The sequence below is a fragment of the Scyliorhinus canicula genome, chromosome 5, assembly GCF_902713615.1.
Source record: "Scyliorhinus canicula chromosome 5, sScyCan1.1, whole genome shotgun sequence".
NCBI classification, from domain to species: Eukaryota; Metazoa; Chordata; class Chondrichthyes; order Carcharhiniformes; family Scyliorhinidae; genus Scyliorhinus; species Scyliorhinus canicula.
The window spans coordinates 130,233,993-130,249,341 of record NC_052150.1 but is presented as its reverse complement, the minus strand read 5'-3'; the positions used below and the strand labels follow the sequence as shown (position 1 = coordinate 130,249,341).

General features: G+C 49.3%; 1 protein-coding gene across 1 annotated transcript in view; it reads left to right on the top strand.

The window, feature by feature from the left end:
* Positions 1–5,008: 5,008 nt before the first annotated feature.
* glipr2l (GLI pathogenesis-related 2, like) overlaps positions 5,009–15,349 on the top strand; it is a 113,540-nt gene continuing 103,199 nt past the window's right edge. The window contains exons 1-2 of the mRNA XM_038797660.1: positions 5,009–5,337; positions 5,417–5,525. Of these exons, the coding sequence (XP_038653588.1) occupies positions 5,325–5,337; positions 5,417–5,525 (122 nt within the window). The 5' untranslated portion in view covers positions 5,009–5,324. The remainder of the gene's footprint in view (positions 5,338–5,416; positions 5,526–15,349) is intronic.

The following is a 15,349-nucleotide window of genomic DNA, read 5'->3' as shown; positions in this document are numbered from 1 at the left end:
CGACAAACTTTTCCTCTACTACTCCTGCACCTTTTTCCATTAAAAAGTCTGCCTGTTAATTGGGGAAAAGGTCCAAACATACCGCCACAAGCGGGAGCTACCAAATGTGCGGCCACTCACGACATGGCCACCACCGGAAGTTGATCTCGTTGTTTAAATTGGTGGGGAAGGGAGCGAGGGTTCTGAAAAGAATCCCTCAGATGGACCGGCAATCTGGGCGTTTGGTGCTGCCAAATCTAGTGTATTATTACTGGGCAGTGAATGCGGAGAAGGTGTTGGGCTGGTGTGGGAAGCAGGAGGCAGTCTGAATGAGGATGGAGGCTAAGTCGTGTAACGGGACAGGGCTGTGAGCGTTAGTGACGGCTCTGCTGTCATTTATTCTGGGAAAGTTTCAGGGAATCCGGTGGTGGGGGCCACATTAAAAATATGGAAACAATTACGGCAGCATTTGAGGCGGGGGGAAGGTAAAAAATGACTCCGATTAGGTATAATCAAATGTTTGAACCAGTTAGATTGAATTTAGAAGTTCAGAGGAGAGGGGGTAGTAGTTGGCATCATTTATTCCTGCTGGGACAGTTTGCGGGTCTGGGGGAATTAGTGGATAAGTACGGGTTAGTACAATTGGAGGGATTCGGGTACTTCCAGGCTCCGAATTTTGCTTGGAAGATCTCTCCGACCTTTCTGGTGTTGCCACCGTCGTCATTGGTAGAAAGGGTAATGTTGTTGGTGAGGGTGGAGGAGAGTACTTCAGGAATTTATGGGAGGATTCTGGTAGCGGATATAGTGACGCTGGAGGGGATTAAGACTAACTGGGAGGAAGAAGTGTTGGGGGGGGGGGGGGGAGTGGAGGAGGGTGTATGGTTTGAAGCCCTGCAGAGGGTGAATGCCACCTCGTCATGTGCAAGACTCGGGCTCATACAACTAAAGGTGGTGCATTGGCACATTTCACAAGAGTTAGGATGAGTCGAGTGTTTGAGGGGGTAGAAGATAGGTGTGAGCGGTGTTGGGGGGGCAGCGATTCATTTACATATGTTCTGGGCACGTCGTAAGCTATCAAATCTTTGGGGTTCCTTCTTCAGCACCATGTCGGCGATCTTACAAAGGGAATTGGAGGCTGGGCCCTTGGAGGCCATTTTCAGGGTGTCGGACCTGGCGAAGCTGCAGACAGGAGGAGGGAAGATATTTTAGCTGTGGCCTCGCTGATTGCTCGCAGGCAGGTTCTGTTGGAGTGGAGGTCAGCTTCTCCACCCAGTGCCTTGGCACGGCTGGGGGATGTTATGGAGTTCCCCCCCTGATTTCCATTGTTGATAGGGTTCCTTGATGCCATACGTGGTCAAATGCTGCGTTGATGTCAAGGGCATTCACTCTCACCTCACCTCTGGCATTCAGCTGTTTTGTCCATATTTGAAACAAGGCTGTAATGAGTGATCCTGGCGGAACCCAAACTGAGCGTCCATGAGCAGGCTATTGCTGAGTAAGTGCCGCTTGATATTTGATTTCTTCAGCCAGAGGATGGTGAATCTGTGAAACTCTTTGCTGCAGAAGGCTGTGGAGGCCAAATCACTGAGTGTCTTTACGACAGAGATAGAAGGTTCTTGATTAATAAGGGGATCAGGGGTTATGGGGAGAAGGCAGATGATTGGAGATGAGAAAAATATCAGCCATTCTTGAATGGTGAAGAAGGCTTGATGGGCCGAGTGGCCTAATTCTGCTCCTATGTCTTATGGCATTCTGATAGCACTATTGATGACACCTTCCATCACTTTCCTGATGATTGAGAGTAGACTGATAGGGCTGTGATTGGCCCAGTTGGATTTGTCCTGATTTTTGTGCACAGGACACACCTGGGCAATTATCCACATGATTGGGTAGATGCCAATGTTATAGATGTACTGGGACAGCGTTAATAGGGGCACGGCAAGTTCTGGAAATCAAGTTTTCACAACCATTACCGGAATATTATCAGGGCCTATAGACTTTGCAGTATCCAGATCAAGCTCCTATCTAATTGGCCCAAGAACATGTGGTCAAGGAAGTTCATCTGAACACATTTTAGAAATACCTCTCCTCCTTACTCTTTAACACTATCCCAACTGATATTTGTATAATTAAGGTCCTCCAATATCACCCCGCTCTAGAGTTCTTGCTCATCTCTGTGATTTCCCTCTGTTGTTCCCCTATCTTTCTATATCTCACTGTTTGGAGACCTACAGAACTCCCCAGTTGCACAATCATATTTTTATTGTTTCTCGTCTCTTTTTTTTAATAATGTTTTTATTGGGATATATGTACATGATATAAATACAGGTTTATACATAGCAAAGCACAAAGGATCTAGGAAATGTAGAAAGACAGGGTCTTTCCTCCCCTCTCTTCTATTTTCTCTTTCTTTTTACAGAACATCAAACTAGAGTGGAGAGGGCATCAGGGTAGTGCCCCCCTAATGCTCTTTACATTTTTTGGCACAGTTGCTTTGGCATTGGCCATTGCTCGTTTCTCCTTCCTGTTTTTCCTTGCGTTCTTGCGCCCTGCTGTGGTTGTTGCTGCTGTTGTCTTCCCCTGTGCTCCCCCCCTTTTCTTGTTCTCTTATCTCTACCCCCTTCTGGCTCCCCGTTTTTGTTCTCCCCTCGCTCCTGCCCCCCTCCCCCCTCCCTCCTTCACTGCTGCCCCCCTTTCTTTCCTGCTGGGTTTTGCTACGTCATCTTCCCCCCCCCCCCCCCCCCCCCCCCCCCCCGGGCCCTCCCTCGCTTTCCTCTTTCTATCTTGTCCTGGCTATTTCTCCATGGCTCCTGGCTACTTATTTATTTATATGTTGGTCACAAACAGGTCCCGGAACAGTCAGGTGAATGGCTCCCATGTTTTGTGGAAGCTCTCTTCCGACCCACGGATGGCGAATTTGACTTTCTCCATTTGCAGAAACTCCGACAGGTCGGACAGCCAGTCTGCAGCTTTGGTTGGTGCTGCTGACAGGATTCTACGGCGGTCGATCAGGGAGGCAAAGGCAAGAGCATCCACCCTTCTCCCCATGGAGAGATCTGGCTGATCTGATACCCCGAAGACCGACACTTTCGGGCATGGCTCCACCCTCATCCCCACCACTTTGGACATTGCCTCGAAGAAGGCTGTCCAGTACCCAGCTAATCTGGGGCAAGACCAGTAAATGTGGGCGTGGTTGGCCGGGCCTCCTTGGCACCGTTCACATCTATCGTCCACCTCCGGGAAGAACCTGATCAAGTGGGCTCTATGTACCACTTATAGCTGTGTTAGGTTGAGCCTCGCGCATGTGGAGGTGGCGTTGACCCTGTGCAGTGCTTTGCTCCAGAATCCCCAACCTTTTTCAAACCCCAAGTCTTTCTCCCATTTCCTCCTCGTCGTGTCCAGTTCGTGCCCTCTCTAGTAGATGTTTGTACATGTCATTACAGTTCTCTCTGCCTAGGATGTCTGCGCCCAATGGCTCTTCTAATAATGTCTGTCCTGGTGGTCACGGTTATTTCCTTATCTCCTTCTGTAGGAAGATTTTAAGCTGCAGGTACCTGAGTTCATTGCCCCTAGCTAGTTGGAATCTCTCCGTCAGTTCGTCCAGTATTGTGACCCTACCATCAGTGTATAGGTCCCTGACTATCAATTTCACCCCGTCCTGTCTCCACCTTTTGAAAGTGGCATCAGTGAGTGCTGGCGTGAACCTGTGGTTATTGCAGATGGGGGCTTTGTTGGTCATTTCGGTCAGTCCGAATTGCTGCCGTAGTTGGTTCCAAGTCTGGAAGGTGGCTATCACCACTTGGCTGCTGGAGTGTTTTTTGGTTGGGGATGGGAGTGCCGCCGTGGCTAGGTCCCAGAGCAGGAGGCCTCCTCCGCACACACCCACTCAGCTTCTGGTTCCATTATCCATCCCATCACTCTATCCACTGTCGCTGTCCAGTGGTAGTATTATAGGTTTGGGAGGACTAGCCCTCCCCTGGATTTTGTTTTCTGTAGGACCTTCATTGTGAAAGCATTCTTTCTCCCCCCTAAAAACACCATGATTAATTTGTCCAGTGAATTAAAAAAGACCTTAGGGATATAAATCAGAAGGAAGAGTAACTGGGCAGTACGTTCACTTTGATCAGCTGTACTCTCCCCGCCAGGGAGAGTGGGACTGTGTTCCATCGCTGCAGGTCCTTTCTGACTTCTTCTGTCAGACCTGTCAGGTTCCATTTGTGGACCCCAGTCCAGTCACACGCTGCAGGAAAGGATGTCCCGAAGCGTGGTACATTGGCGAGACCATGCAGACGCTGCGACAACGAATGAACGGACATCGCGCGACAATCACCAGGCAGGAATGTTCCCTTCCAGTCGGGGAACACTTCAGCAGTCAAGGGCATTCAGCCTCTGATCTCCGGGTAAGCGTTCTTCAGGAAACGCGACAACGCAGAATCGCCGAGCAGAAACTTATACCCAAGTTCCGCACACGAGCGCAGCCTGGGACCTGGGATTCATGTCGCGTTATATTCATCCCCCACCATCTGGCCTGGGCTTGCAAAATCCTACCAACTGTCCTGGCTTGAGACAATTCACACCTCTTTAACCTGGGGTTACCCCTATCTCTGGATCTGTAAAGACTTAATTACCTGAAAATGCTCGCATTCTACACATTGTCTAGCGTCTTTGAATTTGTCTATATATATGTTTCTGGAATATACCTCTTCATTCACCTGAGGAAGGAGCAGTGCTCCGAAAGCTAGTGTTTGAAACAAACCTGTTGGACTTTAACCTGGTGTTGTAAGACTTTTTACTGTACCCCAGTCCAGTCATTAGCGATTTTGATCCCCAGGTAGTGGAATTTGTGACAGCCTTGTTTTGTTTCTTAACTCTTAACCAAATGGATTCCAGGCTTTTTTTTTATTCACCAGCCTGTGCATTTAACCCATTCTTATTTTTGCAATATATTTTGAACCACAACTGCATTGCGATAATCTGGCTGTACAATTGAACCTTGGGGGACTCAGTATGCTCCATGAACCATCTGGAATCATTCTGTTTGAGCTTTGCTGGTCTATGGGGCCTGGGGGGCAAATCATGGACAGAGCGAACTATGGACCCGGAGAGCGAGCCTTCGGCGGAGCTGCACCCGGTAGCGAACTTTGGGGCGGAGCTACAGCCCGCCAGCCGGGGCCATCGGCTGGTCTCTCTCTCTCTGGTCCTCATTCCGGAAAAGGTTTTTTCTTATTCCTTAAAAGGCTTTGGCGGTCTGAATGAGGTAACCAGAGTGTGAGCTCAGTGCGTTCCAAATCAGCCAGTTCTAACTTTTTTCATCATTCCCTCTGGTTCTCTAGCAAGTAGCCAACATGGGCAAATCAGGTCAGTCTTTTCACACGCATTCGGATCATTGCCTCTTTGTTTATTTTTACATTTGTGATTTTTAAATTTACCATTTCAGCTTCCAAGGAGTTTTCCCGTGAAGTTTTAAAAACGCACAACGAGTACAGGAAAAAACATGGTGCTTCTGGATTGAAACTATGCAGCAAACTTTGCAAAGAAGCACAACAGTAAGCCCCTTCCTATTGTCTGGACTGTTTTTTGGATGCTGTGCTGGTGTTGACTGTCTCGGTATTGTCTGGACTGTTTATTGGATGCTCTGCTGGTGTTGACTGTGTCTCTCGGTATTGTCTGGACTGTTTTTTGGATGCTGTGCTGGTGTTGACTGTGTCTCTCGGTATTGTCTGGACTGTTTTTTGGATGCTCTGCTGGTGTTGACTGTCTCTCTGTATTGTCTGGACTGTTTATTGGATGCTCTGCTGGTGTTGACTGTCTCTCTGTATTGTCTGGACTGTTTTTTGGATGCTGTGCTGGTGTTGACTGTGTCTCTCGGTATTGTCTGGACTGTTTATTGGATGCTCTGCTGGTGTTGACTGTGTCTCTCTGTATTGTCTGGACTGTTTATTGATGCTCTGCTGGTGTTGACTGTCTCTCTGTATTGTCTGGACTGTTTATTGGATGCTGTGCTGGTGTTGACTGTGTCTCTCTGTATTGTCTGGACAGTTTTTTGGATGCTCTGCTGGTGTTGACTGTCTCGGTATTGTCTGGACTGTTTATTGGATGCTGTGCTGGTGTTGACTGTGTCTCTCGGTATTGTCTGGACTGTTTATTGGATGCTCTGCTGGTGTTGACTGTGTCTCTCGGTATTGTCTGGACTGTTTATTGGATGCTCTGCAGGTGTTGACTGTCTCTCTGTATTGTCTGGACAGTTTTTTGGATGCTGTGCTGGTGTTGACTGTCTCTCTGTATTGTCTGGACTGTTTGTATTGACTTCTCTCTGTCTCTTTCTATCTCTATATGTTACAGTTTTCTCATTTTTATAGACAATGCAACAAATTTTCAAAACACACCTATTTCTGCAAATGTAAGAACAGAGAAAGGATGAATTCAGAACCGCCCTTGAGAACTAGTGCCTCCATTTATAGACCAGCTCAATCAGGAACTGGGGGGAGGGAGAGGATAAAGCCATCTAAACATGATAGGATAACATATCATGGTGCACACTTTTTATATATTGCAAATTCATAACTGGCAATATGGCTCATGGAAAACCTTGCAGGAGCACATCAGTCCAAGCAGAGACTAAAAATTTGACATTGGGTCCCATACTTTACAGAATGTATCAGACTTTGAACAGATCACAGACAAGAGCACAGATGTCAAGAATTCCATAAGCATACATTCTATGACTATTTTATGCCAGTTTTGAATTGAAAGGTACTTGTCACTGATCCAGAAGCGGAGGATATTTTTCCAAGCTATAAAAGTTAGGATATTATACAGCCTTTTTTCATTAAAGTCAATAATCCCCCTGTCTGGAAGACCCAGAATTAGGAACAAAGGATCAACTTCTAAGACTGTGCCAAATATCCTCTCAAGCTCCTAACTACACCAGACCAATAGGATTGAATCTTGACACAAATCCATACGTGGTGTACATAATCACTCTCGACTACCAGGCACTATAGGCAGTTAAGGATATAGCAGGATCAAACCTGTGGTTCAAACTTGGAATGACGTGCAAGCAGTACAGAATCTTAAATTGAGTCACCCAAGTTCACAATCAATCCTGGTCCCTGGCGCTGTGCCACCAGTCCCTCATAAACCTAAGATTAGAGGGTAATTGGCACATTCTAATATCCAGGACCCCAAGACCCCCTTAGAACCTAAAAGCTGCAACTTGAATGAGGCTTCTTTTTATTCCATATAAACAAACTGATCGTCCCATTGATCCCCATTAACATTCTAGCAGACAATATGATTCGCAACATCTGCATGGGAGATAACAATCTAGGCAAAACATTACCCTTAATACAATCCCACCCAGCCTCAGGCAGGGAGGATCAATGAGTCAGGCCCCACCTTTAAATCAACTGAGGGAAATTAGCGCAATATAGTCTTTTGGAAAAGGGCGATTTCCAACACCCAGAAAAGTAAATCCCAATGGGGCCCACCTAAAAGGGAAATAAACAATGGGAGGTAAAAGCAAATTACTGTGGATGCTGGAATCTGAAACTAAAGAAAAAATGCTGGAAAATATCAGCAGGTCTGGCGGCATCTGTAGGGAGAGAAAGGAGCTAACATTTCTACTCCGATGACTCTTTGTCAAAGCTAACAGACAGGGAAAGTGGGAAATATTTATACTGTGGAGTGAGAATGAAAGATGAGTCATAGTCACAGAAACCCAGGAAAACCGGGTGCTAATGGCTACAGAAACCAAGGGGAAAGAGTGCTAATGGCAGTCCCCAGAGAGGACAAAAGATGTGAAAGGTCAAACAGCAGAGAAACTAACGTCAGAGGATGAACTGTAGGTCTGGGGGAAGGGGAAGGGGGAAACAAAGAGGAGAAAGGTGAAGGAAAGGTGGATAAGATGGGGGGGGGGGGAATTAAATGTATATTAAGAAAGAAAGAAATGGTAAAAGACAGTTAAAATGAAATGGGATGAAAACAAATGGGTCGAGGTGGGGTAGAGCTGATCATCTGAAGTTGGTGAATTCGATGTTCAGGATGTTCGTAACACAAACTGGAGGAACAACATCTCATCTTCTGGTTCGGCCGCTACAGCCTTCCGGCCCGAACATTGAATTCAACAACTTCAGATGATCAGCTCTACCCCACCTCGACCCATTTGTTTTCATCCCATTTCATTTTAACTGTCTTTTACCATTTCTTTCTTCCTTCCTCCCCCCCACCATCTTATCCACCTTTCCTTCACCGTTCTCCTCTTTGCTTTCCCCTTCCCCTCCCCCCGCATCTACAGTTCATCCTCTGACGTTAGCTTCCCTGCTGTTTGACCTTTCACATCTTTTGTTCACTCTGGGGACTGCCATTAACACTCTTTCCCCTTAGTATCTGTGGCCATTAGCACCCGGTTTCCCTGGGTTTCTGTGGCTATGACTCATCTTTTATTCTCACTCCACAGTATATATATTTCCCACTTTCTCTGTTAGCTTTGACAAAGCGTCATCGGACTCGAAACGTTAGCTCTTTTCTCTCCCTACAGATACTGCCAGACCTGCTGAGATTTTCCAGCATCTTCTCTTTTGTTAACAATGGGAGATGGTCTACCTTTCAACCCTCCCACTAGCTTAGCCTCAGACTTTGTAAAGTTAAACTTATGACTGGAAAAGGTACTTAATCTACCACATCGACAATAGCAGGAACTGAAATGTCGGTCTTCGATGCAAATAGCAGCACATCATCAACATAAAGCGCGATCTTCTGCTGCTTCCCCCCACAGCGCAGCCCAAATATCAAAGGATCTTGCCTAATGTTGCTAGAGGCTCTCTGGCGAATGCAAACTGCAAGGGAGCTGAGGAGCAGTCCTGCCTAGTCCCTCTCTGTAGGCCAAAATTCTCAGATCGTTAACCATTCGTGAGCACTGCTGCCACTGGCCTGTGATACAACACCTGAATCCACTTAAGATATTCCTCACGCAGCCCAAATCTCCGCCATGTATAAACTGAGAAATTCCATTCCAATCCCAACCTATTGAAAGCTTTCTCTGCATCCAGGGAAATCACTAACCCATCCGACACCCACTTTTGGAAAACTTGGATAACATTCAATAACCTTTTGACATATTGCTAGAAAACCATTCTTTTATGATCACAGTCTGGTCCCCCCGAAACATCATGTCAAACTTTAGACAACAAAATTAAATCAACATTCAGAAGTGAGATTGGCCTATAGGAGGCACATTCCTCTGGGTTCTTGTCTGCCTTAGTGGTAACAGTGGTTAACACTGTTGCTTCACAGCACCAGGGGCTCGTGTTTGATTCCTGCTTGGGTCACTGTCTGTGCGGAGTCTGCACATTCTCCCTGTGTCTGCGTGGGTTTCCTCCGGGTGCTCCGGTTTCCTCCCACTGGTCCCGAAAGACGTGCTGTTAGGTAATTTGGACATTCTGATATCTCCCTCTGTGTATCCGAACAGGTGCCGGAATGTGGCGACTAGGGGCTTTTCACAGTAACTTCATTGCGGTGTTAATGTAAGCCTACTTGTGACAATAATAAAGATGATTATTGTTAAAAATCAGGGAGATATTCGCTTCCAAAGTGTCCGTGGTAAGAGACCTGCCTCAAATTAATAAAAGGACATACCAATTAATGGGTTTATTAACAGCGCCTTTCCCAGTTGGAACTCCCTAATGGCCAATGCCCCCTCTGTTTTAGAGTTGTGAGCATTACATGTCAATACATCTTCGCATTGGCCCGGCTTATAAAATTCAGCATAAAAATGTCTTTATTTTTAATCAGTCGACTACCCGTCGAATCACGCGCAGAGTGGATAGCTCTAGAATCAGCCCTCTTCTAGTCAAAAAAGCTAAGTCTTTACTTGGCTTGTTCCCGAAATTATGCAATTTTTAGTTTGCAAACTCCTTTTTGGCCAGCTGGTTCAGCAAGGAATCAAGAACCACCAGAACTGCATTAACCTCCCTCAACTACTGCTGGTTAGCATTCCTACTACACCCTTCCTCCACTTCGTCCAATCTAGCCTCCAACCGGCACTGGTTTTTCAGCATTATAAGAACTAGAAGCAGGAGTAGGCCATCTGGTCTACTATCATTATACTATTATAACTATAAGAAATATCAAACCCCTTGGCATAAGCCTTCCAGGTCTCTGACTAAATAGAGGGGGAGATGGTATTGGTGGGGGGGTCACATCAGAAATGGAACTGACTGAGTAACAAAACACGGTGACACAATACCCGGCACTGCTGCCTCACAGCGCCAGGAACCCAGGTTCGAGTCCAGCCTTGGGTGACTGTGGGGTTTGCATGTTCTCCCCATATCTGCATGGGTTTCCTCTGGGTGCTCCGGTTTCCTCCCACCCAAGGATGTGCTGGTTAGGTGGGTTAGCCATGCTAAATTGCCCCTTTTCCATTTCCAGTCCTGTCCAGCTTTGACAAAGAGTCATCCAGACTCAAAACGTTAGCTCCGTTCTCTCTCCACAGATACTGTCAGAACTGCTGAGATTGTCCAGTATTTTCTGTTTTTGTTAAATTGCGGCTCAGTGTCCAAAGATGTGCAAGATAGGTGGATCAATTCTAATAATGTAATTGATGAGGAGCTGAGAAAAAAAAATATTCTTATCTCCAGGATGTAAATTCCTTCACATGTCCAGCAATCCCACCTCTTCACATACTGAAATCAACGCCCTTGCCTGTAGGGTGGGGGGATTTCTGGTTACTGCGAGCTTATTCAATAAGGTATTCAAATAACAATTAAAGTTCCTGCGCACAAAATGAATTGGCCAAAGCCAGGTCTGTGAAGTCCTGAAGACTTTAGTAACAAGCTCCATGGAGTGATTTAGAACATAGAACATTACAGCGCAGTACAGGCCCTTCGGCCCACGATGTTGCACCGTCCTGTGAAACCCTTCTAAAGTCCCTCTACACTATTCCCTTATCATCCATATGCCTATCCAATGACCATTTGAATGCGTTTAGTGTTGGCGAGTCCACTACTGTTGCAGGCAGGGCATTCCACGCCCTTACTACTCTCTGAGTAAAGAACTTACCTCTGACATCTGACCTATATTTATCCCCCCTCAATTTAAAGCTATGTCCCCTCGTGCTGGACATCACCATCCGAGGAAAAAGGCTCTCGATGTCCACCCTGATGGCCATATGCCATCAAAGCAGATTCTGCATTTACAAGCCCCTTAATAATCATGTATCTACTTCCTTTATTCTTCACCCTTAATTCTCCACCTTGAAGGGAACATTTTTGATGACCAAAATTGCACCTCTCCTGCTGTTGGTCAAAAAACAAGCGAAGAAGACCTTCCCCACCCATTCCCGCTTTAACTTTTAAGTGCTCCTCTTAATAAAAATGAGTCTGGTAACAACTTCTTAAGAAAAGACAAGGGGCGGAATTCAACCAAAAAATTCCCCCAGAGTTTTTCCCGCTAGCTTTTCGGGAGTGATCCACACTGGGATCACTCGCACTTGGTTATTTTTTGGGGGCTTGGGGGGATTTCTCCCCGGTCCAGCCCACACTGGGAACTCTTTTCTGCTGTGGGGAGCTGAACTTGCTGTTGAGATCGGCTCCTGGATTCGCCACCATTTTGAAAGGTTGTCACGATCATTAAGTGAGCTTCTGAGGGTCCCCCCACCTATGGACAATATCACCCACCCTGCAGACATCGGCAATACTCCACACCTCCTCTCTCTGCATTGTGTGGATTATTTGTTTTTGGGCTCTCTCACTCTCTTTCTCTCTTTCCTCCGCTCTCTTTTTTTCCACGTTCTCTTTTCTCTCCCTCTCTTTCGCCCTCTCTCTCTCTCTCTATTTCACTCGCCCTCTCTCTCACTCTTGTCCTCGCCCTCTCTCTCACTCTTGTCCTCGCCCTCTCACTCTTGCCCTCGCCCTCTCACACACTTGTCCTCGCCCTCTCTCTCACTCTTGCCCTCGCCCTCTCACACACTTGTCCTCGCCCTCTCTCTCACTCTTGTCCCTCGCCCTCTCACTCACTCTTGTCCTCGCCCTCTCTCTCTCTCTCTTGTCCTCGCCCTCTCTCTCTCTCTTGTCCTCGCCCTCTCTCTCTCTCTCTCTTGTCCTCGCCCTCTCTCTCTCACTCTTGTCCTCGCCCTCTCTCTCTCACTCTTGTCCTCGCCCTCTCTCTCTCACTCTTGTCCTTGCCCTCTCTCTCTCACTCTTGTCCGCGCCCTCTCTCTCACTCTTGTCCGTGCCCTCTCTCTCACTCTTGTCCTCTCCCTCTCTCTCACTCTTGTCCTCGCCCTCTCTCTCTCACTCTTGTCCGCGCCCTCTCTCTCTCACTCTTGTCCTCGCCCTCTCTCTCACTCTTGTCCTCGCCCTCTCTCTCTCACTCTTGTCCTCGCCCCTCTCTCTCTCACTCTGTCCTCCGCCCTCTCTCTCTCTCTCTTGTCCTCGCCCTCTCTCTCTCCTCTTGTCCTCGCCCTCTCTCTCTCACTCTTGTCCTCGCCCTCTCTCTCACTCTTGTCCTCGCCCTCTCTCTCTCACTCTTGTCCTCGCCCTCTCTCTCTCACTCTTGTCCTCGCCCTCTCTCTCACTCTTGTCCTCGCCCCTCTCTCTCACACTCTTGTCCTCGCCCTCTCTCTCTCACTCTTGTCCGCGCCCTCTCTCTCACTCTTGTCCTCGCCCTCTCTCTCACTCACTCTTGTCCTCGCCCTCTCTCTCACTCTTGTCCTTGCCCTCCCTCTCCCACTCTTGTCCTCGCCCTCTCTCTCACTCTTGTCCTTGCCCTCCCTCTCACTCTTGTCCTCGCCCCCTCTCTCTCACTCTTGTCCTCGCCCCCTCTCTCACTCTTGTCCTTGCCCTCCCTCTCTCACTCTTGTCCTCGCGGCCACACCCTCTCACTCTGGTCCTAGCCCCCTCCTCTCCACTCTTGGTCCTCGCCCCCTCTCTCACTCTTGTCCTCGCCTCTCTATCACTCTTTGTCCCGCGCCCTCCTCTCTCTCACTCTTGGTCTCGCCCTCGTCGCCTCACATCTTGTCCGCGCCCTCATCTCTCACCTCTTGTCCTCAGCCCACCTCTCTCATCACTCTTGTCCTATCGCCCTCTCTCTCACTCTTGTCCGCGCCCTCTCTCTCACTCTTGTCCTCGTCCTCTCTCTCACTCTTGTCCTCGCCCTCTCTCTCACTCTTGTCCGCGCCCTCTCTCTCACTCTTGTCCGCGCCCTCTCTCTCACGCTTGTCCTCGCCCTCTCTCTCTCACTCTTGTCCTCGCCCCCTCTCTCTCTCTCTCACTCTTGTCCTCGCCCTTTCTCACACTCTTGTCCTCGCCCTCTCTCTCTCACTCTTGTCCTCGCCCCCCTCTCTCTCTCTCTCACTCTTGTCCTCGCCCTCTCTCTCTCACTCTTGTCCTTGCCCTCTCGCTCACTCTTGTCCTCGCCCCCTCTCTCTCACTCTTGTCCGTGCCCTCTCTCTCACTCTTGTCCTCTCCCTCTCTCTCACTCTTGTCCTCGCCCTCTCTCTCTCACTCTTGTCCTCGCCCTCTCTCTCTCACTCTTGTCCTCGCCCTCTCTCTCACTCTTGTCCTCGCCCTCTCTCTCACTCTTGTCCTCGCCCTCTCTCTCTCACTCTTGTCCTCGCCCTCTCTCTCACTCTTGTCCTCGCCCCCTCTCTCGCTCACTCTTGTCCTCGCCCTCTCTCGCTCACTCTTGTCCTCGCCCTCTCGCTCACTCTTGTCCTCGCCCTCTCTCTCTCACTCTTGTCCTTGTCCTCGCCCCCTCTCTCTCTCACTCACTCTTGTCCTCGCCCTCTCTCTCACTCTTGTCCTCGCCCCCTCTCTCTCTCTTGTCCTCTCCCTCTCTCTCACTCTTGTCCTCGCCCTCTCTCTCTCACTATTGTCCTCTCCCTCTCTCTCTCTCTTGTCCTCGCCCTCTCTCTCACTCTTGTCCTCGCCCTCTCTCTCACTCACTCTTGTCCTCGCCCTCTCTCTCACACTTGTCCTCGTCCTCTCTCTCACTCTTGTCCGCGCCCCCTCTCTCACTCTTGTCCTCGCCTCTCTCTCTCACTCTTGTCCTCGCCCTCTCTCTCACTCTTGTCCTCGCCCTCTCTCTCACTCTTGTCCTCGCCCTCTCTCTCACTCTTGTCCGCGCCCTCTCTCTCACTCTTGTCCTCGTCCTCTCTCTCACTCTTGTCCTCGCCCTCTCTCTCACTCTTGTCCGCGCCCTCTCTCTCACTCTTGTCCTCGTCCTCTCTCTCACTCTTGTCCTCGCCCTCTCTCTCACTCTTGTCCGCGCCCTCTCTCTCACTCTTGTCCGCGCCCTCTCTCTCACGCTTGTCCTCGCCCTCTCTCTCTCACTCTTGTCCTCGCCCCCTCTCTCTCTCTCTCACTCTTGTCCTCGCCCTTTCTCACACTCTTGTCCTCGCCCTCTCTCTCTCACTCTTGTCCTCGCCCCCTCTCTCTCTCTCTCACTCTTGTCCTCGCCCTCTCTCTCTCACTCTTGTCCTTGCCCTCTCTCTCACTCTTCTCCGCGCCCTCTCTCTCACTCTTGTCCGTGCCCTCTCTCTCACTCTTGTCCTCTCCCTCTCTCTCACTCTTGTCCTCGCCCTCTCTCTCTCACTCTTGTCCTCGCCCTCTCTCTCTCACTCTTGTCCTCGCCCTCTCTCTCTCACTCTTGTCCTCGCCCTCTCTCTCACTCTTGTCCTCGCCCTCTCTCTCACTCTTGTCCTCGCCCTCTCTCTCTCACTCTTGTCCTCGCCCTCTCTCTCACTCTTGTCCTCGCCCCTCTCTCGCACACTCTTGTCCTCGCCCTCTCTCGCTCACTCTTGTCCTCGCCCTCTCGCTCACTCTTGTCCTCGCCCTCTCTCTCACTCTTGTCCTCGCCCCCTCTCTCACTCACTCTTGTCCTCGCCTCTCTCTCACTCTTGTCCTCGCCCCTCTCTCACTCTTGTCCTCTCCTCTCTCTCACTCTTGTCCTCGCCCTCTCTCTCTCACTATTGTCCTCTCCCTCTCTCTCTCTTGTCCTCGCCCTCTCTCTCACTCTTGTCCTCGCCCTCCTCTCACTCACTCTTGTCCTCGCCCTCTCTCTCACACTTGTCCTCGTCCTCTCTCTCACTCTTGTCCGCGCCCCCTCTCTCACTCTTGTCCTCGCCCTCTCTCTCTCACTCTTGTCCTCGCCCTCTCTCTCACTCTTGTCCTCGCCCTCTCTCTCACTCTTGTCCTCGCCCTCTCTCTCACTCTTGTCCTCGCCCTCTCTCTCACTCTTGTCCGCGCCCTCTCTCTCACTCTTGTCCTCGTCCTCTCTCTCACTCTTGTCCTCGCCCTCTCTCTCACTCTTGTCCGCGCCCTCTCTCTCACTCTTGTCCGCGCCCTCTCTCTCACGCTTGTCCTCGCCCTCT